The sequence below is a fragment of the Dunckerocampus dactyliophorus genome, chromosome 19 (genome assembly GCF_027744805.1).
Source record: "Dunckerocampus dactyliophorus isolate RoL2022-P2 chromosome 19, RoL_Ddac_1.1, whole genome shotgun sequence".
In the NCBI taxonomy this organism is placed as follows: Eukaryota; Metazoa; Chordata; class Actinopteri; order Syngnathiformes; family Syngnathidae; genus Dunckerocampus; species Dunckerocampus dactyliophorus.
Window position 1 is genome coordinate 11,352,456 of NC_072837.1, and position 23,848 is coordinate 11,376,303.

Genomic DNA, 23,848 nt, shown 5'->3' on the forward strand with positions numbered 1-23,848 from the left:
AGTCACATGACAACCACTGCGAAATACTTCCTATAGAGAATGAGTTAAAATCACACATTTTGTCATTTAAAGTGAATACCTGTCAATATTTGTATTGTATAATAAGGGGGAAATGTTGTAATCTAATCGTCTTCAAGGATTTCCATCAGGTGCGCTTCTTTTATTTTGAAGGCCTGGCTTTAAATGCTACAGGATATATATTATGCTGACGATGCCTGAATGTTGCCGAGTAAACCGAAAGCTTTGTTGCTCCCGAAGAGAAATTTAATGAAAGTTAAAATCTGGAGAAAAGTTGTTTAGTTGCGCAGTACGTCCCGGAAACGCAATCGGTTCTACCCATGTGCAGAACGCATCTACATCCGGTCGGCGTAGTTTTCGGCAATGTCTTTTTACTAGCTCCATCTTGGTGGAGTTTTTCATGACCATAAGACACAATAGAGGTTTGATGAAAAGGTACTTATATTATACGTATATATGGATAATTAACTTGTAGTATTTACACTGCAACATTTATGTTATTAATGGCTATGTAAATACATGAAATCATCGTCATTGTATCCCTTGTCAAGAATTCAACAAATAACCCAGAGAAATACAACAGCTTTAAGTACTACGTTTGTATCACACATACTTGCGTTTGTTTTTGGGAAACTTGAAAAATGACAAATCAGGTCTTTTGGACTGTATATTGGAGCAATTTATTGCTGAACAGTGTGGGATTAACAGTGCACTCTCTGTTTTTGGACCCCGCCTACCAACAATGGCGGCCAAACCCGCCCACGGCGTACTACGGAAGTTGACGTAGTCTGTTTTCGTAATCTTGGGGTCTTTTGTACTACTACTACCACGCAGCAGGACAACAGGTACGCAATATTTACTATTTCAATATCATAAAGCAATATACAACGTAAATGTTGTGCTTACTACAGTATATCAGAAGGTTCATGGTTGTCAGGTACAAACTTGACAATTACGTAACCGCTTTTTGGTTGTTTGCTAATGTAGGTGAATAAACACCACAGTGTTTTAAGCTACCAGTGTAGACTATATACTGTATTGTTAAAGAAAGTTACGCATCGTTGATCATTGTGATAAGTGTTGAATCACTGTTTATGTCAGGAAAGTCGTAGTTTGCTCTGCTGGTCATGATGAACGCATGTGTAGCCTTAGATAATGGCCATAGTGTAAGACAGGGGTCTCCAAAGTGCGGCCCGCGGGCAAGATGCGGACGTCACCTCGTTTTTTTGGAAAAATAATTTGCTTTGCTTACATTTTTTAATGTAAAGTTTGTTCACTTTCTGTGCTTAAGTGGCAGCACTTTGTAATTAAAGAGATTAAAATAGATCATGTGTAGCAATGGATAGATCGATAAGAAAGTGAAATGTACAGCACTCAAGTACCACTCTTTAAAGAAAGCCCACTATTTTTATATGTTTGTGTCTTTATGCTTCACTGGTAATGTGTTTTCGTCAGGCGTTGAGATTTCGCACTTTGTTCGGCTGCCCTCGAACACACCATAGCTGCTGTGAGACGCAAAAGTAAAAGATGTATGATTTTAGCATCTTTAATGTACAAAAAGTGGCGCTTGTATCCTTTCATTGTTCTGTATGGCATAAGAACTATGATCAAGTTAGTGTGCGTATGTTATCATGATATTTACAATCGTCCTGTCGGCCATGCACATTTCATTGAGGGGCCTGGCAGGTGACGTCTGTTCTTTACATAATCCTCTCCGCTGAACCACAAACACAACAGTCGCTCTTTTGTTGCACTGACTGCTTCCACATTTTTCTGCTAACTCTTGGCTCGCGGAATACACGTCAATTCAAAGTGGATCATTGTGAAGCCCCGCATACAAATAAGCTACTGTGGTCATGCTATTGTAGCCCACACTCTGCTATTACATTTGCCAAGTCCACAACATGAGTTACCCAGCAACAGTCTGATGCAGGGGTGACCAAAGTGCAGCTCCGGGAGCCATTTGTGGCCCTCAGCTCTATTTTTGTGGAAAATTCTATACATGGAACTTCATGAAGGAGCACTCAGCAGCTTAGTCATGCAGTACGTGTAGACTGCATGTTTTATTTTACCAAAAAAAATTTGCTCTACAACTGCTGAGTGTGGTATACGCCTCTTGTTCAAGATGCATTGCAGCTTCATTTTTGACTTTAAATATACTGTGCAGTAGGGCCCCGCGTGCACCTATCTCTCTTAGGGTGCAACAAAAAAATAACACAAGTGGAACGTGCAACATAACTGCACCACACGGCCTAGGCGGGTATTGGACTAAACACTTACACACTAGTATACATGCAAAACAATGCAATTTTATACCAATGTGTAACCTGCAAGGCATGCTGGGTAACTTCATGTCAGGGAAATGTGCACTTGGGCTCGTCAGCATGCCTTGCGGGTTATAAATTAGTACAAAATGGTACTGTTTTGCATGTATGTTAATGTGTCAGTTACATTGTACAATAACCAAGACACTGTACAAAAACTGTGGTTGAATACGGCCGATTATTAGTCGAAAAATATGCATATTGAAGCAATTGTGACACATTTTTTCCCTAAATTAAGCATTTCCAAGCATAAAAACGACTGAATGAAGTTAAATACAAATATAAGGCATTCAAAAGATGCATTCAAATGGATGATATGTAGTATTCTACACTGGTCACTAGGTGTCAGTAAATGTTGGGTGAGGCACACAAGCACCAGACTTGATGGCCGGAACAACAGGCTTTTATTGCAGGTTTGAATGATCTCACCCTATAAAAACACGGCTTATTTTCGCTTTTTGTGTCTCCTATATTGTGTAATAGGCGTGTAAAGGTGACAACAGGGGTGTTACTTCATGTCTAGAGGGCTAAAAATGTTAAAAAAGCATATTTAGAAGGTTGTAAACAAGTTGTCTTTGCTCTGACTACGAAAATATTCCATTTATAAAAAAGGAATCCTAGTTTAAGGAAATTCACTTATCACGGTCGGGTCTGGAACCAATTAACTGCGATAAATGAGGGATTACTGTATATGAATACATTTACCATAAGCAATGTAACACAGTATACTACAGTATATGTAACATTACACATCTTTGACATGAATTAGTAGTATTTTAGATATAAAAACATGTATTTTATGTGTACTACTTGTTCTATGGTTTATCATTTTACTTTTAGTCACATGTATCTGGCTACTTATGAGGTAAGCAAGGTAGAAAATATTTATTTATATAAAAATGTGTCGTTATTGGAACAACACTAGGGTGTTGTAAGTAGAGTAGTGGTTCACGTAGCTGAATTTGCTTGTGTTTTAGCAACAGACTTTGAAGTATCCTGTTTTTTAGATATGAATACTTTATTATTGATTCGTAGTCATTGTTTTCTAGTGTGAAATGTATGGCTCGTGTATGAGTAGCTCACCTCTCCTTATCCTGTATGGATCGCTCCGTCTCCCTGTCCCACAACAGGAAGCATGTTCACAGAGGTGTTGATTGGTCTGGTCCTTGGAGGGGTCATCATCTTGCTGCTTCTCAGAAGGAGGAGCCATGTTTTGAAGTCCGAGGATGGCTGGTGGGGGGTGGGTCCAGTCCCTGATGGCGAGCAGGACACCAGCATCCAGCCCTTCACGGTGACCACCAGCGATGGAGAGTTGGAGGTAGCGATCATCCCATCTTCATATTCATAGCTTTGATCCGTGCATTTCATGTGATATATGGAGAATACTTTATACTTTTCCAGAAATGTGTGGTAATACAGTGGATCTCCTCAAATTCATGTATTTTTGGTCAAAAATTTGTATTTTTCTTCCGCAAAACACACATCATTCACCCTGAGTTGGTAATAATTTATAAATAGGTGATAATACAGTTAAACGTACAGCAAACATGTGTGACAGTTTAAAAAAAAGCCCACAATGTTAACACGTTTATGTCTTTCTGCTTCACTGATCATGTTTTTTCCTCAAGTGTTGAGATTCCGCACTTTGTTTGGCAGTCCTTGAACGCGCCATAGTAGCTGTTTATGGATCATCTTACATTATTATTCTTTAGTGGTGAGCAGCTGTGCATTTTATACTGTAAACGTGTTTCAGGTGCGAGGCATATTTCGGGCTTAAAGCTGGATTGTGTCGCTAGACAACAACGGCAAATGAAGAGAGAAACGAAGGGTTCCGGGGCTGAATTTAATCTAATCATTATAACAGTCGCGTTTATTGCAAATATTGATTCGAAATCGTACGGGAAAGTCGACGTCAACCTAGGAGGAGCGTTCAGAGGGGGAGGAGGGAACTGTGTGTTAAAAATAGACATTTTTATGGGCGTATCAATTACTTTTTTTACTTTAAACATGCCTCACACACTTATTAAATGTGTTTAAAGTATAAAATGTACATGTGCCACTAATGAATGATAATGTAAGATGATGGATAGAATAGATTGAATCGGAGTCACGGTGTAACCAGTCGCAGCACACAACTATGGTGCTTTCAAGGTCCGCCAAACTCTAAAAACTAAACAGAAATACAAATGTTTCCAAATACAAAATGGAAGGATGCAGGGGCCACTTTGTTGCATTTTGTGCATCAAAGTTGCTAAAACCAAACCAAAGTTTCATTTTTGCGTCTCACAGCAACTGTGTTGCATTCAAGTATCCCCGAACAAAGTGTGAAATCTCAATGCTTGATGGAAAAAAAACTATCAGTGAAGCATAAAGACATAAATGTGTAAAAATGTGGGCTTTTTAAAACAGTGGTACATGTTTGCTGTACATTTGACCCGTATTTATTTAAAATAAATTATTACCAGCTTATGGTGACTGAATGGGGGAAAAAACAGCCTATTTTCCAAGGGAAAAACATGTTTTCAAACCGAAAATCCACACATTTTCCAGGCCGTGAATGCTGAATCAGAAATGTGGTGCACCCGAGAACTAAAAACTGCAAGTGGTTATGTGATTTCCTTTCAGGACTTACGCAGGAGACTAGAGCAGACGCGTCCAGTTCCCTCGTTGGAAGACAGCCAGTTCCATTACGGTTTCAACTCCAGGTACCTGGAGGAGGTGGTCTCCTACTGGAGACATGACTTTGACTGGAGGAAACAAGTGGACAAACTGAACCAGTACCCACACTTTAAAACCAACATTGAGGGTTCGCTGACACGATGAGGTGCTCTACCTGCGAGGCTTGCTTGTCATGTTTTTCTTGTGTTTTCCGTTCCCATGCAGGCATTGACGTTCATTACGTGCACGTGAAACCCAAGCGGGTGCCAGAGGGAAGCAGTGCGATCCCTTTAATAATGGTGCACGGCTGGCCTGGATCCTTCTATGAGTTCTACGGGATGATCCCGCTGCTGACGGAGCCGTCAGACCCCCAGGGACTTGTGTTCGAGGTGGTGTGCCCGTCCATACCCGGCTACGGCTTCTCGGAAGCGCCACATAAGAAAGGTTTGTCTGGGAAAACATGACAATATCAGATATACAGTTAGGATATTACATAGGGGTGCTTTCAGCTCCATATTTGTTGGTTTTAGCATCTTTAATGTACAAAATGTATTTTTTTTTCAATTTTTCTGGATGTATGCGACCATTGCAGGAACAATTTTAACTACTAAACTTTTATATGTTATTTTTTGTTGTTTTGTTTTACTGGAAAATTTTGTTTACAGTGTTCCCTCGTTTATTGCGGGGGATAGGTTCCCAAAATAGCCCGCAATAAGTGAAATCCGTGTAGCCAACTTCATTTTTTAAATTACTAGATAATACACTCACCATACACTTTATACGCTTTTCTCATTTTCTCACATTTCTCTCTTGTTTAAACAGTAAAAAAAAGTTCAAACCTTCATTAGAATTTTAGTGCTCAACCTACGAGGTTGGACACAATAAATTGACTCACGCGCATTTCACTCCTCTGGCCCCGCCTCTTCATCGTCCTGGCGCCGTTCCGCTGTACTGTAGCGTTTCTGTATCCTTGTATTTTCCTCCTTCCTTCCTCCTTCCGTAATGGCGCCCTACAGCCGCAACCTCTTCTTCGTCCTCCGCCTCTAGGGTGCGACCGCAGGTGCCCCAGCCGGTGTAGAACGTTTCGTCGACATTGTGGGTGTTGTCGGGGATAAAACTTGCAAGCATACAGCACTTCAGAGTCACACTGCTAGCGATCGAACATTAATGTAAATTTGGCAAGCCGAGCGCATTCCGTACTGCACAGGAAGGCGCGGAGGAGACTTGATAGCCAATCAGGACGCAGAACACTGTATAGGAGAATTGGCTGCCAAAAGTTAGTGTTTTTTGTGTTTCATTATAATAATCTTTAAAGCTGTTTGCTTTAAAGCATTTTGTTCTCTTAATGAACTGAACTGTGTCCTTAAAACATGAAACGTATGAAACCGGACCCCTTTTTGGACATATAATATAAATGCAATTAATAATATAAATCCAATTAATTCAATGAACCCAAAATATTAACAAAAACAGATATTATAGAGAATAATCATAGGTTTAAATGCAGAAAACAATGTACAGTACAGTCGTCCCTCGCCGCTTTGCACTTCAAATTTTGCGGCTTCACTCTATCGTGGTTTTTCAAAATATATTAATAAATCATTGCTGTTTTGTGGTTGCATACAGCCTTTTATTTGTCAAAAACATATGCGTATTTCAGCAAATTTGATATATTTTTTGGCCTAAACTGAGCATTTCAAGCATAAAAATAGCTAAATGAAGTAAGATTACAAATATAAGGCATTCAGAAGTCGCATTCAAAGACGTGACGATATGTAGTATTCTACACTGGTCACTAGGTGTCAGTAATGTTACTTTACGTACCGCTGATGAGACAGCAGCCACCAGGAAGAACTGTCAACAAACAAGCAACTTTTCCAATGCTAACATGTGTGAGTCCACACTCTATCCCATTTTCTCGTGTTATTATATCTACTATATTGGGTAATAGGAGTGTACAGGTTACTTTAGTGGTCTTATTTCATCACTAGAGGGTTCTAATAATGTCAAAAAACGTATTTAGAAGGTTGGAAACAGGTTATATATGCTGTAACTGAAAATATTCCATTTATAAATAAGGAATCGTACTTCGTGGGAATTCACGGGTCTGGAGCCAATGAATTGTGATATAGGAGGGATTGCTGTACATATAAATAAGGAATGAAATGGATAAATTAACATTTAACATCATGTTTATCGAAGACTCTTGTTAGTGAAGAGGGCGAAGAGAGGGGAGAGGTACCTTCGTACTTTGCAATGAGTTATTTCTTGAATTCAGTAGTGTTTCTCATTTTCTGTATCAAAGCACTTGCAAGTTTCTTTGGCCCCATGGCGGGTTTTTTAGCTGTCATACTCAATAAAAAAATACACAGAGACCAATGCACACTAGTTTGTTATGCGCAGTGTTTGGCTGTACGATAACAGAGACAAGATAGGAAAACTGCAGCTAAATTTTGGCGAAAACCGAATCATACGAAAACCGAGGTACCGCTGTACACACCGAGCCATGATGATGGCGCACCGTTCCGCTCCTACTTTAAATGTACTCCCCTGGCGAGTGCGTTGTTGACTTACTACTTTTCTTACATTTTTTACCTGTGAACAGGGTTCGATTCGGTGTGTGCTGCTCGCATCTTCCACAAACTGATGCGGCGCCTGGGCTTCCAGCAGTTCTACGCCCACGGAGGAGACTGGGGGTGGCTCGTCACCACCAACATGGCTCAGCTGGAACCCAAGTAAGACTTATCTCAACACACGGTCACTGACACATGGCGTTTTGATATGGGAAAAAACAAAAGGGAGAAACCGTCCAAGTCCATCCGAGTAGTGCAAAAGTGCCATGACTGGTTGACATGCTGTTTACATGTACTGCAATGTTAGAAATCATACAAGCGACCATAATTTGCAATTCATTGTAAAACCTCTCAACTCTTAAATAAGCATACCAAAGAAAGAAAAACAGCGCCATCTCGTGGGACACTAAGTGACATTGATTCACTATAAGAATTGCAGAGAATATCAAAGACTTCTATTTTTTTGATGGGGCATCCTGCAAATTTTGGTATCCATTCAATACCAAGTAAACACACCAGTATTGCCGGCACTGATACTGATACTGATGCTGATACTGATACTGAATGAGCTTGTAATTTTGCCGTTAATTTGCTGATCACTATTATAATTAGAGTAACACACGGAAAAGGCAAGCTAAAAACAGTATGTTTTTATCAACAAACTTATCTGTGAACAATTTACCAATATATTAATACAACAATATAAGACAATGTAACAGTATCAACAAAATAATACAGTTATTCCCTTTTATTACATACAATTGTTTGAGCAGAGTAAAGTAAATAGTGGAAAATAAGTACAGTAAACAAAGGCAATAACTACTTTGGCTCTTATTCAAATCCTTTGGCTTGTTGCCTCTAAAGTTCAAGGAATTATTCCCAGAGGCTTGTAAACATTATAAATTGTAAACAACATATAAATAGAGTCCAAAACTTGTTTTTTGTATGATTTGGTGTGGTAGTCGCCTGGAACAAACCCGTAGTGCATCATTTCGCGGAATAGAGTGCCGAAACACAGCACCCTACGCGTTGCCGACTCGCTGTCGTGCATTTTTACTGAGACGGCTAAATAACCTGCCACGGGGCCAAAGAAAGTTGTGAGTGGCAGCGATTTCATAAAGAGGGTGAGAAACCTGTCTCACCTACTCACGGGGCAACAAAAAATAACACATTTGGAACGACGCAGACTATGCGCGTATCGAAATAAATGCTTTCATGCAAAACAATACTAGCGTTTGTAAGCCGCAAGGCATGTCTGGTAGCTTCCAGTTGGGGAAGTGTGCGCCCGGGCGTGTCAACACAGAGCACCACCTCAAGCAGGTTGAAGTTGCATTAGTATTTATAAATGATCACCAAGCGAGGGTAAATGAGATGGGTTTTCTACCAAATAAAAAAGCACAAAAGAGTGGATTTTCCCACAAATAAACAATATTTTGATTGAATGCGGGGATCCATATAACGATACCAGCTGTGTAACAATATGATCAATAAAAAAACAGATCATAGAACTGAAAAATAGTCATCTCATCAGGCTAGTATCAATCCGATACTACCCTCCGCATTGACACTTCAGCTATTTGGATCGATAATTTTATTATTTATAATGTAAAATGCTTTTCTGTGGCCTTATTTTCCCTAGGATAGTCAAAGGCTTGCATGTCAACTTTGCCCCAGCTGCCAAGCCTGGGCTGACCGTGACTTTATCAATCCTCCTTGGCCGCCTCTTCCCCAAGCTGTTTGGATTCACCAGCATGGACCTTGAGCGCATTTACCCCTGCATGCAGAAACTGTTTGTGGAGTCAATCAAAGAGACTGGCTACATGCACATCCAGGCCACCAAGCCCGACACCGCAGGTGAGAACTAAACCACATAAAGGCAGCATTGCATTATTTCTTTTGGGGTTTGTTTTCTTACATTTTTTTCCTGTAAGGTCGAGGACTGAATGACTCACCAGTGGGTCTGGCAGCGTACATCCTGGAGAAGTTCTCCACATGGACAAGTCAGAACTTTAGAACCCTGGAAGATGGAGGACTCACAAGGTACAGTAAAGCACCTTAATCTCACTGGTACAAGTATAATACGACTGTCATTAATAGGAGTTACGTTCCTGGACCACCAGCGAATGGTGACTGCCAGTGATTGATACGCACATTAAAATGTGAATTTTTAAGGCATGTCTCACCCAGGCCCAAACCCTTCTAGTAGGTTGACGTTCTCCTCTAATTTCAGATCAATATTTGCATTAAAAGTGACCCTCCCTTTCTCTCTGCAATTGCAATTGTTTACTCACGACTCACAATAAAATAAAAATAAATCAAAATAAAATATGTCAATATATGTATTACAATAACTATACAATAGGGCTGTCAAATGATTAAAAATTGTAATCAAATTAATCACAATTATCAATTAATTAATCATGATTAATAGCCATTTGCAACTTTATGTGAAATGTGCTCTTTTTACTGCATTTTATGAATAAAAAGATAAACGACAGGACAAGATTTGATATACTTTTATGTATTAACAGCTCCAAATAAACTAAAAATTAAAATCATGCTAAAAGATATTGTAGCAATGAGCGAAGAGAGCTATGAGATAAGCGGCATAGAAAATGGATAGATGGATGGAAGATACTGTAGCACACGTTAATGTGTTATTATGAGCCCTTGAGGCGTTGCGTTCAAAGAGACCGTGTAATTTTTTAACAAAGTTGAATTCACTGTTATGAGTGTAGATGTATTTTCTGGGATTTCTGAGCATACTTAAACGCAGCACATTGTACTTCCGCATTAAGAATTCTTTGTCTTTATGTTTATTTAGACCAGACATACACGCATAATAAAGATGTTGTTGTGATGTTCGGAGTGCCCGTGAATGCACCTCCCTGTAGTCTAGTGAGGAATGAGGACTAGAGAGAGACTAGAGAGAGGAGATACATACTGTATATGGTGTTGGAATTGCACTGCTATTGATGTGTTCAGGTCTGAATGTAGTTATAAAAGCGCCTCAGACTCTGTGTGGGGGCGCTGTTGTGCCTCCGTCTGCCGTCATAACAGAGAGAGGCGACTTGACACGCATTAGTTACGCTGACGTAATTAATGCAATAAATTAAGCTGTTAACGCGCTATTTTTGACAGCCCTACTATATAGTATATATTATATTGCAGTATTATAATGATATTATTATACTGAGGTATTTACCAATTTCATGAGAAAGTTAGGTGAGGGGGGTTAGGTAAGGTGAGGTGTTCATTTTTCGACCAACTCATCAAGTGCCTGATTAAACCAACAACATACATGGTCCACCGCTGTTGTTCCGATTCAGTAAAAGACTCGTTCATGACTCACACATCTCAAATCAGTTTGAAAGGCATGTTGAGTAAGTTAGTACAAACCGATCAAGCGCGTTGATTGAGCCTGGAAGCACCAAATGCTGCTGCATAGAATGACTCAGGCCCTGAGTTTGTATGTGTGCGTTGAAGGAAGTTCTCTCTGGACGACCTGCTGACGAACGTAATGATCTACTGGACGTCAGGCTGCATCGTTCCCTCAATGAGGTTTTACAAGGAAAACTTTGCCAATGGCCTCAATCAGCCACACGTGAAGTAAGTCCACATTTCTTTCATTGTAGAAGGATGTTAGCTTGTAATGCGAGATTCCGTCACATCCGGTAGCTCGCTCATGCGGGCTCAATATGTGAACGTAACCCACCGTCGTCTTTGTCCCAGTATCCCGGTCTACGTGCCCACTGGATTTGCCAGCTTCCCTAACGAGCTGATGCACACCCCCAAGTTGTGGGTCCAACAGAAATTCCGTAACCTCCTCACCTACACACCCATGGCTCGTGGGGGTCACTTCGCCGCCATGGAGGAACCCCAGCTGATGGCTGAAGACATCAACAACTTCATCAGCAAAGTCGAGAAGATGAAGGCGCATTAGAGGTTAGACTGAGGGTGTGGTCAATGTGAAGGATTATCCATTTTTATAATTATCATTCATTATGATTTGTGATTAGAGATGCTTGGTATTGGCTTTTTAAAAGGCATCCGATATTGTCAAACGCTTCATTTCCGATACCGATATCAACCGATACCAATTTAGGCAGCAGCTCTTCCCTGTAATTACCTGTACTACAGTGTGCACTGTATATACAAAATATTTTGCAAAATAAACCTCTCTTTTTCAAAATCAACCCAAATAGTGCAACATTACAATAAGATTTAAGAGTGCAACGATATAATAAAGAGACGATAATATTCAGGAAAACCAGCAGTCATTCGCTTTTCAATGATTCGTTCATGACTCACATTTACATACACTGGAGCCAGTGAGACTCCGGTCTTCGTAAAGTACCCATGAATCAGTGAAACTCAAGTAGACATCGGTGACCAATGAATCAGTGAGACTGAAGTCTGCGCAGCGTACCCGTGAATTAGTGAAACTCAAGTCTTCGTCAGTGTCGATGACCAACGAGTCAGTGAGACTCGAGTCCTCATGGAGCACCCGTGAGTCAGTGAAACTCCAGTCTTCATTGACGTCGAGGACCAATGAGTTACCAAGTGAGACTCGAGTCTTGGTGGACTACCCGTGAATCGGTGAAACTGATGTCGACAAAGATGACCATTGTGTCAGCCAAACTTGAGCTTTCATCAAGGTTGATGACCAATGAGTCACTGAGACTCGAGTCTTCGGGTGGTACCCGTGAATTAGTGAAACTCAAGTCGACATCAATGACCAATGAGTCAGTGAGACTCGAGTCTTCAGGTAGTACCCGTGAATTAGTGAAACGCAAGTCGACATCGATGACCAATGAGTCAGTGAGATTCGAGTCTTCATGGAGCACCCGTGAGTCAGTAAAACTCGAGTCTTCAATGACGTCAAGGACCAATGAATTACCGACTGTAACTCAAGTCTTGGTGGAGTACCCGTGAATCGGTGAAACTGAAGTCGACATCAATGACCATTGTGTCAGTGAAACTTGAGTTTTCATCGAGGTTGATGACCAGTGAGTCAGTGAGACTTTATTTTTCGCAGAGTACCAGTGAATCAGTGAAACTCAAGTCTACATCAATGACCAATGAGTCAGTGAGACTCACGTTTTCTTCGACCTCGATGACCAATGAGTCAGTGGGACTCGAGTTTTCACTGAGTACCCCCGAATTAGTGAAACTTGAGTCTTCATCGACGTCGATGGTCAGTAAGGCTCAATTTTTAGGACGACTACAATTGAACAATATTGAGAGCTAAGAGGTGCTGGACGTTATTTCTATTATGGATATAATGTCAGTCTCATCATTAAGGTGCCTTAGTATGACGTCTTCATGCATGGAAGACATTTCGTAATTAAATGTAATCCGACTTCAGCCTGCATATTTTATTAATTACTAAAATGTAATTTCATTCATTAAAAATATATATATATATATATATATATAATTGTTTTTTTAATTGTCATTATTTAACGTCTCTGCTTCACTGATCACCATTATATTAACCAATCAGAAGCCAGACCCGTTAGTGCTTAAAGTAAACTGATATGAAATATACCACACACACAACACACTTCTGATGTTTTGCAGTAAAATACTATTAATTCATGAAAGCAGCTTACCGTGACACTGTTTTTGTGCATAGCATCGTAAAGACAATAAAAGGAATTGAACAAAAGAACATACTGTATATTCATTTTAGATAATTGATGTTTATCGAGAAGCCTATTAGCATTTTTGTGACGTCACGTCAGGCTATGCCGCTAAAATTGCTTATTACAGTGGATGCCTGTAGATCTTTATACGGGGGTTTCCTGCTAGGGCCACCAGCGAATGCCCACATTTTTATTTGACCAAAAATCTGCAGATTTGCAAGGCCGTGAGCGCTGAAACGCGAATGCGCGGGGATCCACTTTTTTTTTTTTTTGCAATGTAAGTCATCGTCGAGGCAGCACTAACATCACTTTTGCTCTTACAACACCACCCCATGACTAAAACCGTATGAACCGTTTGAAAGCCCAAACGTCCAGCATCTGTTTATGCTTCCCCCTGCTGGTGTTTATAGTTTGTACCTTCCTCCAAGCCTCCCATCAGCCTTGCAGGCCAGCAGCTGCAGGTTGGAGGTCAGTGGGCTCTTGGTGTTATTGTGTTGACAGCCCAGAGAAGACACCAGGCATTCCTCCAACTGATAACACCATGCTGCACCTCTGCCAGTCATACCTTTTGGAAACGTTCAAATAATTGCTTATGATAGTTCACATTAGTCACACATCAATCACAGATTCAAATTTGCGATTCAGCATTCACATTTTGGTTCCTTTTGTTTTCATAATGAACATTTTAAAACAGTGGAAATCGACCGGTATTTTCAAAGTCTGTCATTTTTTTTATGATTGAAGTGATCTGAATGTACATGGTATTTGTAAATATTAGATCATATTTTCTGTATTGACCGAGCAAATATACAGAATGTAGCATTTTGACATAACAAGTATAAGAAATATGATGATGATACAAATGGAATAAAATCAATTATTGCACATTGAGCAGCTTTGTTTGGGTCACTGCTGTTGACTTGCTTCTAGTGCAGTAAAAGCAAGTCGATTTTAGAGAGACAGGACTGTGTCTCAAGGTACTTCCCACACGGAGCAGTTCTGGAATCACACAATCTCATACATCAAAATTTACATGAAAGAAAAGCAATCAACCTTTAGCATCAGGGGCCATGAAAAAGTCCCTCTGTAGAAGAAACCATGTGATAGTTCCCAACCAATCAGCAAGGAAAGGTAACGATAATAATAAATGTTAAAATAGAATTTTTAAAACATTGTGTATTTTTAGCATTTTAATATTCAATTGACAGTTAAAATTGTAAATTATATGATTAGATTATCGAGACTACTGTAGACTATCCAGTCGAAAACAACTGGACTGATCAGGTTTTCTCGGAAGACGTTTTGCCTCGCATTCGAGCGGGCTTTATCAGTTCATGCTCAAAGACTAGATAGGACTAGACCAGGGGTGTCCAAGGTGCGGCCCGTAGGCCATATATGGCCCGCGACTCTTTTTTTATTGGCCCTCGGCACATTCTAAAAATACGATTAAATGATAAAATTAAAAAAAAAAAAGCAACAGCAAAAATGGAAAAAAAAAAGCAGTAATTTTACAAAAATAAAGGCAAAATATTAAGGGAATAAAGTCATTATATTAACATGAAAAATTAGAGGGAATATTATAGGAAAAAAGTTGTAATATAAGTTGAAAATTGAGGAAAATTAGGTTGGGTGAATGCGATAATGTTACGATAATAAAATCAAAATAGTATGAGAATAAGTCATACAAGTAGGAGGAAAAAAATGTACAAGAAGATTGTTGAAATATTTGTAAAAAATAAAAAAAAAAAACAGCCAAAAAGTAATGTAAGGAGAAACAGTTCATAATAATAATAATACGCTTTGTCACTGATAAAATGAATAAATATTTCTATGTGTAAATACAGTACATATATACATTATATGACATTTTTTGGGGGGGGGGGTTGGTTTATAAAAAATAATTTAAAAGCCGCCCCCGCATCCTTTGATTTTTCAGTATGCGGCCCTTAGTGGAAATAGTTTGGACACCCCTGGACTAGACTATCTCGTCTAAAACAAATGGACTGTTCAGGTTGTCTTAGAAGATATTTGTCCTCTCATCCGAGCAGGTTTCATGACTTCATGCTTAAAGACTAGATAGGACTAGACTATGTAGTCTTTGAGCATGTCCTATTAATCACAGTTTATCCATGTCATTGTATTCTCAGGGCATTGACTCGATCGCATTCCCACATTTAGTCGAGTCTAGTCTAGGTAGTCAAAGACTAGATAGTAGGGGTGATTAAAGCATGCCGAGATTTCTTGTTTGGAGATCAAGTTTTACTTAAGATTTGTCAGATCAACCCACGTAGATGTTCGGACATGTCTGCACCCTTAATCATCAAGCGGTTCTATTCACGCGCAATGCATTTGGCCCAGCGGCAACTTACAAGTACTGGAGATCTCCGGTTTCGTTTCATAACATACCTCATTCACAGAAGACATCCGTGTTGATTTTAGCGACATGGTCGCTATATTTAACGAGTAAGGGTGTGCATATACTGTAAGGGTTTCTTGTGTCATGCATTGATTTGGCAATTAAATACAAGCCATCAAAGGTGAAGAATCAGCCGAGCAGGTGAGCGGGAGTGAGCCCTATCTCCGTAACGCCCTGCAATGCACATCTGAAAGCCCTCCGTGGCCTTGCTGCACCATGCCTTCCTGGCAGAACATGCATGGGTGTCCAAAGTGTGGCACAGGGGCCATTTGTGGATTGTGGCTTACTGCAGAAATAAAGAAAAACCCAGCAAAAGCGGGGGAAAACGGAGCAAAAAGGCATACTGTAACTGAAAAAGGTGAAATTTCTATACTAATGAATAAAGATGTATACACGTATATGTATGGATGTGTTGTGTTTTTAATATATATTTTTTCAATTATAAATATCAAGAGACAATTTATGTTAAAATCTCGTCTTTTTCGTGTGGACCCGGTCTGGTGCATCGTCTCGTCTTGTGAGTTGGGTGTCTCGTGACACCTCCACTAGATAGTCTAGTCCTACTTGCAGATGAACTGACGAAGCAAATAAGAGGTGAAGCGTCTAAGACCACCTGAACAGTCCAGTTGTTCTAGACCACATAGTCTAGTCCTATCTAGTTTCTGAGCATGCGATGGATTCTATGCCCTGAGGAATACAATGACCTGGATGAATGAGAATATTCACAGGCATTGTGATTAATCTGATTAATTAATCAGATTCATTTGACAGCCATAATATATCCTCTGTATATGGACGAGTTGTCTCATTAACTGTCGATTTGAGTGGAAAACAGTAAAAACTAGGACAGATAGTTAGCAGGATTTCAAAAAAACAAAAACAGAACTTTGTCGAGGGGCCAAGGGAAAAACCGTTAAAATCTAGATAAAAGGTGCAGATCCAGGAATGTCTTTTCATTATCTGTCCACACTCCTGACTCATATTGGTACCTCCTGCATGTTTTATCAGCCTCCATAAATCAGGAAGTAGTAGTACTCGCTGACAAAGAAACGAGTGACATGGTGGTTATGCAAGGTCATTACTGTATTGATAAAATGAGTAAGTGACTTTTGCACATTAAAACATGAAACTATAAAAACTGTACTATACTTAGTTCACTACAATTATCTTCCTGGTCATCGTGGTCAATGTCGCACTGCCCCGACCCCTCCAATCCCACCCTAGTCCAGCTGTTAACATCAGCTTTCCAGTTTCCCAAGCCCCCAGAATGCCCTGACTCGGGACCCCTTTCTGGTCCTGCACTCCCCCTGGCCTGACTGCCTGCTCCTCTTGGCAGCCAAACAACCAGGGGAGGATCAGGACAACCGGACAGCCCAGATAAGTACCACATGAAGATTCCCACATTACCTCACTCAACCAAGTTGGTCCTTGTGCACTTTTCGCTTTGACAACTTACTGAAATCCTAATTGGAGAACATGCGCTCATTGTAACTTACCGGATGACTGGGAAGGAAGTGTCCAGCCAATGGGCGTAGACTAAAGCGATTCAGGACCGTTCGCTCATCCCGGGATTAGTTTCTTCTTCTTTGAGAGCACACATGGCGGGAAATCCTCTGGAGAGTTTCATGTCGGTCGCCTTGAGCCACCAGCCGGCGGAACCCTCGATGCAGCGACCCCCCACGAGCGGCAGCCCTCGATGCCTGCAAAGACGTAGGCAGAGCATACGCAGCAGTCGGGAGTGGGTGAGTTCATTTTCGACGTACGATGGGGACCGACGCTTGTGTTGTATGTAAAACATGAAATAAACACAGTATGAAACCGTGTGCATGGGGGGTGTATTGAGGACCCAGCATGTGTCCATCAATCCGTCCATTTTCTATGCCGCTTGTCCTCACTTGGGTCGCTGGGGTATGCAGGAGCCTATCCCAGCTGGCTTTGGGCGAGAGGCGGGGTACACCCAGGACTGGTCATCCACCAATGTCCTCCAGCTACAATAAAATGAAATAGAATCATGATACAGTATATACAATACCCTTGGTGACTGGGCCTATCTATCTCTCTATTTATCACTAGATCTAGGTCTAGAACTAGATCTATCACAGATCTTGCCAAACAGGTGGATTTCGTTGAATCCCCTCCACGTTCACCACGTCAGTTTGAGAACAGGCGTTGACAAAACAATAAAATGACGTTTGTAAATTCTATTACATTTTTGAAAATGTAATGAATAAATACATTTAATTACAATTATTGATGAGGTTTTTTTGGGGACACCCTGTATTTTTCTCTTTTAATCATGCCCTTTTTGGTATTTTTTCCCCTAATTTTTGCTGATGTTTTTTTTGTAATTCTGTTTTTAATTTTGCGGCCCACATTGCACAGATGACCCCCTCGGCCACACTTTCGACACCACTGGCATAACCCTAATCCAGGGTTCATCAACTACATCATAAAAGAAACCGAATATTATATCCTAAGTCTATGGCAACACAAAATTCCTACCTATTTCAAACCAGTAAATACCCTGAGACAAAAATTAGTGCATCCTAAAGACAAGGCTCCAAACCAGAAACAGAGCAATGTGGTCTATTCCATCCACTGTAAAGATGAGGAATGCAAAGAGCACTACATTGGGGAAACTAAGCAAATGCTCCAAAAAAGGCTTTATCAACATCGCAGGGACAATGCTAGTGGTCCTCAATCAGCAGTACATCTACACCTGAAAGCTACCAATCACTCTTTTCAGGACAGCGAGGTAAAGATTTTGGCCAAAGAAAACAGATGGTTTGAAAGAGGAGTAAAGGAAGCTATTTTTGTCAAACAACAGAACCCATCATTGAATCGGAATGGTGGTTTGAGGTTCAATTTGGACCCTGTGTTCAGCAGGTTACTGAGACCAAAACCCACAGCTCTTAGTCTTGCAAATGAGGTGAAGGCAGGGCCGAGCCAGAACAATAGATGCTAACAAGCCAGTATCAGAGTCGTTCATATCCAATTCAGGGAGCGACACTTCCCTTTTATCGTAGGTGTGAATAACAGGATAGGATTATACCACTGCTCCGCCCAGGCTTAGTGTAACGAACCAATAGGAGGAGGGTGTTGGCACACCAATTCCGCCCACTCTTACTATATTTAAGGCCTAAGCTACCAGCACTTATTAGTTTGCTGACGAAGCTCTTCGGATGAGGAGCGAAACGTCCGACACCTTCTACACAGAAGTACAGATGACGTCTCAAGAAGCCTTTTCCTCGATATATCCTAAGTCATTATTATTACTCATAATGATCACTTATATTAGTTTTACTTAATAATAATAATTCATTATACAGTCGTGCCTAGCACTATCGCAATTATCGCTCCCAACATCAAGACATTACCTTACATTATGTTACCTTAACACTGCATGAAGTCAGCCATGGCATGTCCGGCATGATAAATAAAATAAAAAAAGTGTGGAAGTGGTTAGTTTTTTCTTAAATCTAGAATAAATTAATTCGAGGCTAACTGGTTAGCCCGCTAGCTTGCTAAGTGTCTGGAGTTCCTTTAGCATAAGAGTTGTGTAATGTAGTGTAAACAATGAATAATAGGAGTGTAAAGGTGACTCTTGGTGTGTTATTTCATGTCTACAGGGCACTAATAATGTTAGAAAGTCATAAACAGCATTTCTATGCTCTAACTATGAAAATATTCCATTTATTAACATTGAATCCTATATCGTGGAAATTCATTTAACGTGGTCGAGTGTGAACCAATTAACTGCAAAAAAAGGATTACTGGAATTATTACTTATGTTACTTAGAATAATTATTATTTATATATTATTGTATAAGTAATTTTATAAATACAATCATCCTTTGCCATTTCACGCTTCGAATTTCACGGCTTCACTCTATTTTCTCTCCTTTTCCAAAAATATAGGAATTAATAAATCATGCTGTTTCATTGTTGAATATATGGCCTATTAGTTCAAAAATATGCATATTTTAACAAATGTTATGTATTTTTGGCCTGAATTAAGTAGTTTCAAGCATAAAAATTGCAAAATGAAGTAAAATACAAATTAAGGCATTGAGAAGACTCAAAGACATGATGGTGTGTAGTATTCTACACTGGTCACTAGATGTTACTTCATGTTACACTGACGAGACTCTCTTTCAGGTCCTGTAGGGAACACATGTATAGCAATACACGAGTCTTATTTGTGTCTTAAATGTCTTATTTTCCTCTCATTAAATTATATATTGGGTAATAGGAGAGTAAAGGTGACTGTAGGGGTGTTATTTCATGTCTGGAGGGCTCTAATAATGTTAAAAAGCGTATTTAGAAGCTTGTAAACAGGTTTTCTATGCTCTAAGTACGAAAATATTCCATTTATAAATAAGGAATCCTACTTTGTGGAAATTCACCTGTCACAGTGAGGTCTGGAACCAATTAACCGCTGATTAGTAATTGCTGTACTATGTTATATTATGTATTATATTAGTAGTATAAGTAGTTTTTTTATGATGTTCATTTTAATTATTATATTTAGATGTTGTCAGTGTTATATTCGCTGTACTGCAGCAAGCCACTAAAGTCTCTCACGGGTCCAATTTTACAAATCCAGAACCACCCCACCCATCAATAATCAGCATTTCACATACAACATACAGCACATGACTTTTTACGGCAATGTTGTGGTTTGGTGGGAGAATGTGTGTACCTGCAAAACTTTACCGCCGTCAAACGCATATTTTGGAGGCAGTGAGAACTGGAGAATCGGAAAGGGGATGTGACAAATGAACATGACATAAATGACACACGACTAACACACATGATTCATTTCGACGGCGGGAAATACCAAATGACAGCAAATAGCGTTAATATTAAAAGTATGCATTGTTCATTAACTACAAACAATATGGTCACTAATATTGCTTGTCATTTTAGACTTGTATATGATGCCCTGCGATTGGCTGGCGACCAGTCCAGGGTGTACCCCGCCTCTCGCCCAAAGTTAGCTGGGATAGGCTCCAGCATGCCCCCGCAACCCTAATGAGGAGAAGCGGCATAGAAAATGGATGGATGGGTGGATTTTAGACTTAATTGCCTTGGTGATGTCAGGGTGAATGCCGTCTGTGCATGCGTTACGCGCTGCAGAGCGAGGCGAGTCGTGCTAATGTGAGGCGGACTCGGATTTTCACAATAAAATGACCCACTTTCAATAGATTATGTGGCAGGACCTGAATTCAGTGATTTTATTCTGGGGCCTGAAGACCGCCAGATGACAATGACTGCCATAACCCCAACCCTAAACCCCTAACCCCAACTCTAATCTAGACTATATACTGTATCTACGTATCTACCTAACCCCAACCATAACCATAGATTATTTGTTTTGGAGTAAGCATACTATTATTATTTTAGTAAGTACATGAAGTATTTATTTCTAATACGCTAAAGCTAGTTCTGCCCATCTGATTTCCAATGTGTTTGTTTTAATCCTGACTGTGTACTTCAGGTGCCCTCTGGGTATGGGCCCAGATCAAACTCTAGCTCCGTCTGTGGGTCTGAGGTCCCGACCAGCACCACACGTGCCCATTACTCCCCAGAAAGTGCGGCACGGGAGAGAAGCCGCGTACGCAACCTGCGCCAGGCCTTCCACAGCCTGCAGGTACTGCAGACCGTTTACGTGCACTTTCCGGTGGTTCTAGATGGTACTGGCCCTGTATTTTACCTGGTTTTGGATCAATACCACACATTTAGCAGTATCTCCCTCCCCTAATCTTGAGTTTCTTGGTCCAGGCTGCTCTTCCATCTGTCCCTCGTGACACAAAGCTCTCCAAACTGGATGTTCTTCTTCTGGCTACCAACTACATTGCCTACCTGACACAGACCTTGGACCAGGGAAGAACTGTTTCTGAGCACACCTTGCCATCAAGACCAGGCGGATACCTCCACCCTGTTAAGGTAAGGACAGGAATCAAAATGATGACTATCGTTGGGGTTAGGGTATGACTACAGCCCTATAACCCTAGGTATCAATTACTACACGTCTCAAATCATACTGTACACGTTTCTCCCTCCAGAAATGGCCAATGCGTTCCCTGCTGTACTGTGGCAGTGTGGGGGAAGTGCTTTCAGGAGTCCCAAATAATCAGAGGCCTCCATCTGGACAGGAGGAAGCACACCTTCTTGGCCACGCAGTGGAAGGAGACAAGGACTGTTAAGAACTTTTGGGACCTAACATTCATCCTGATGAATATTCTTTTATGTGAGGAGTGAGGATTTGGTATTAGTTGGAGAGAACACAACGTACCGCACTAAAAATGGAAGAACACATCAACTAGCAGAAAAAGTAACAGCTTCGGCAAAGGGATGGCTCGGGCGAAAAGCAACGAGGCAAGCAGGAAGCCAGAGTAGGAAAATGTGCTAGCTGGCAAGTATAAAAAGCAAATGAAATACCGGAAGCAGCTTTCACAGTAGTAAGGTGTCACTAGTGAAACTGACAACTACAACTAATTAACAAGTGGATGCTGGTGTGCCTCGTTGCTCCGCCCTGCACAGGAAATAACGGAATCTGGACAGGAAACACAAACAAGTAGGAGAACAAATTCAAACTAAAATGGCAGAACGGGAGCACAGAACATGACAAGGAGACTCTGATAAAGCAAATATGTTACTTTCATAGTTAGAACTATACTTTATATGTGTAGCCGCCGGAACAATAAGCAGAAGAGTTGACATTTTGATGAACTGCGCGCAGATAAAATGCATCATTTTGGTTGATTATGACATTAAAGGTCATTCTACAAGCATACTACAGTGTCAGTGCAATGGCAGTACCACTGTGCTCTACCACTCTCTGTTCGCATCTAAAATGACCTACAATGCCAAACAGGTGCCTCCTTTAGCCTCTTAAACCCGGGCTTGAGAGACTTGGATCAAAAAATCCAAAATAAGCCATGCATGTCGAAGGTCTACATAGATGATCATGTATCAAAGTAAAGACTTTGATGCTTACTGTAGATGTGCAAAATGAAAACTGCCCGGGAAAAATGAAGGGACGGCATCATGTTTTGCTTCACGATGTCACAGGACATGTTGGAATTCATTTTTCCTTCAATGTACCGTGCTGGCAGCACTTATTTAGCCCCATTTTCAGTAGATAGATATCCAAGTTTCATTTCTGTACTATTGTCCCTTGAGAAGAAATACTGTATTAAAAATAGTGCTGAAATGTGAGGGCTGTACTCACTGTGTGTGTGTGTGCGTGTGTGTGTGTGTGTGTGAAGGGATGTTCAGGCAGATAAGCAGTAAAGGAGGGATTGTTTAGGGAACAGAGCAGCTGTGTGACCACCTCCTATCAGAGCAGTGATGAGCATTTAGTCATCATTACAACCATGCAGTGAAATATAACATAAACACCATCTGTAGAAGCGCAATATATGTGTGTGTGTGTGTGTGTGTGTGTGTCACATATGAGGTCCATGTAATAGCCATTTTTTAATATATCATGGCTGGGATCATTTCTTTTGTCTTGATACTAATAAAGCTATTTTTAAAAAGACTGGTTTGGTTAATGTAATTTATTTCTTGGTTAGTAAGCTACTTCCTGCTTCATGGCTAGTATGGGCGTAAACGGTACGCCATCATCACGGTTCGGTATGTACCTCGGTTTTAAGGCCACGGTTGGGTTCATTTTGTACCATTTTAGTTTTTGTGGGAACAGCTTTCATTATTTTTTTTAATGAAACATAAAAAAACTGCCAACTGCTGACAGGTAATTTTCCAAAAAAAGGAGGAATGCCTTCTCCGACAGCTAGCTGGAACGACCCAGAGGCCTGCAGAGCAGGGGCGCCTCATACTACCGGTAGCCGCTTCGGTGCGGTTGTCGCATTAGAACAGATGAATTGGAGTCACGGGTTATCGATCATCATTATCGTTCATTAGTGGCGAGTAGCTACATTTCATGCTTTAAATGTGTTAACGTTTGTGAGGCATATTTAGGGCTTAAACCTGGATTGTGCATTTAGCTTGTTGGCTTCCGTCACTGGTGAACAATGGCAACTGAAGAGAGAAGGGGAGGGTTCTGGAGCTGACTAAAATCTAATAATTACAACACTTTTATTTGAAAATGTTGATCTCAAATCAAAGACGTCAACGTCGAGCTACTAGGAGGGTTTGGAGTGGGGAGTAGACGTGGAACGTACCTCTGGGCTCTACTGTACT

The 23,848-nt window shown here is 40.5% G+C and overlaps 2 protein-coding genes across 2 annotated transcripts; both read left to right on the plus strand.

The window, feature by feature from the left end:
• The first annotated feature begins 713 nt into the window (after positions 1-713).
• Positions 714-14,112, plus strand: ephx1 (epoxide hydrolase 1, microsomal (xenobiotic)). The gene is made up of 9 exons (XM_054762157.1): positions 714-863; positions 3,473-3,660; positions 4,968-5,148; positions 5,226-5,444; positions 7,606-7,735; positions 9,213-9,427; positions 9,505-9,613; positions 11,060-11,182; positions 11,306-14,112. The coding sequence occupies exons 2-9, from the start codon at positions 3,478-3,480 to the stop codon at positions 11,514-11,516; spliced, it is 1,371 nt and encodes a 456-aa protein (XP_054618132.1). The 5' UTR covers positions 714-863; positions 3,473-3,477; the 3' UTR covers positions 11,517-14,112.
• A 149-nt stretch (positions 14,113-14,261) lies between these two features.
• LOC129172441 (transcription factor 24-like) lies at positions 14,262-23,178 on the plus strand. Its single transcript, XM_054762158.1, has 4 exons — positions 14,262-17,379; positions 21,138-21,290; positions 21,422-21,586; positions 21,706-23,178. Exons 1-4 carry the CDS (start codon positions 17,236-17,238, stop codon positions 21,844-21,846), a joined length of 603 nt encoding a protein of 200 aa, XP_054618133.1. The 5' UTR covers positions 14,262-17,235; the 3' UTR covers positions 21,847-23,178.
• The last annotated feature ends 670 nt before the right edge of the window (positions 23,179-23,848 follow it).

Excerpts from the sequence above, each read along its gene's own strand:
- ephx1 (XM_054762157.1), top strand. The coding sequence starts at position 3,478 with ATGTTCACAGAGGTGTTGATTGGTCTGGTCCTTGGAGGGGTCATCATC. Across the intron at positions 5,445-7,605 it reads GGAAGCGCCACATAAGAAAG|GGTTCGATTCGGTGTGTGCT; the intron begins GTTTGTCTGGGA and ends ACCTGTGAACAG. Across the intron at positions 9,428-9,504 it reads CACCAAGCCCGACACCGCAG|GTCGAGGACTGAATGACTCA; the intron begins GTGAGAACTAAA and ends TTTTCCTGTAAG.
- LOC129172441 (XM_054762158.1), top strand. The coding sequence starts at position 17,236 with ATGGCGGGAAATCCTCTGGAGAGTTTCATGTCGGTCGCCTTGAGCCAC. Across the intron at positions 17,380-21,137 it reads TACGCAGCAGTCGGGAGTGG|GTGCCCTCTGGGTATGGGCC; the intron begins GTGAGTTCATTT and ends TGTGTACTTCAG. Across the intron at positions 21,587-21,705 it reads GATACCTCCACCCTGTTAAG|AAATGGCCAATGCGTTCCCT; the intron begins GTAAGGACAGGA and ends TTCTCCCTCCAG.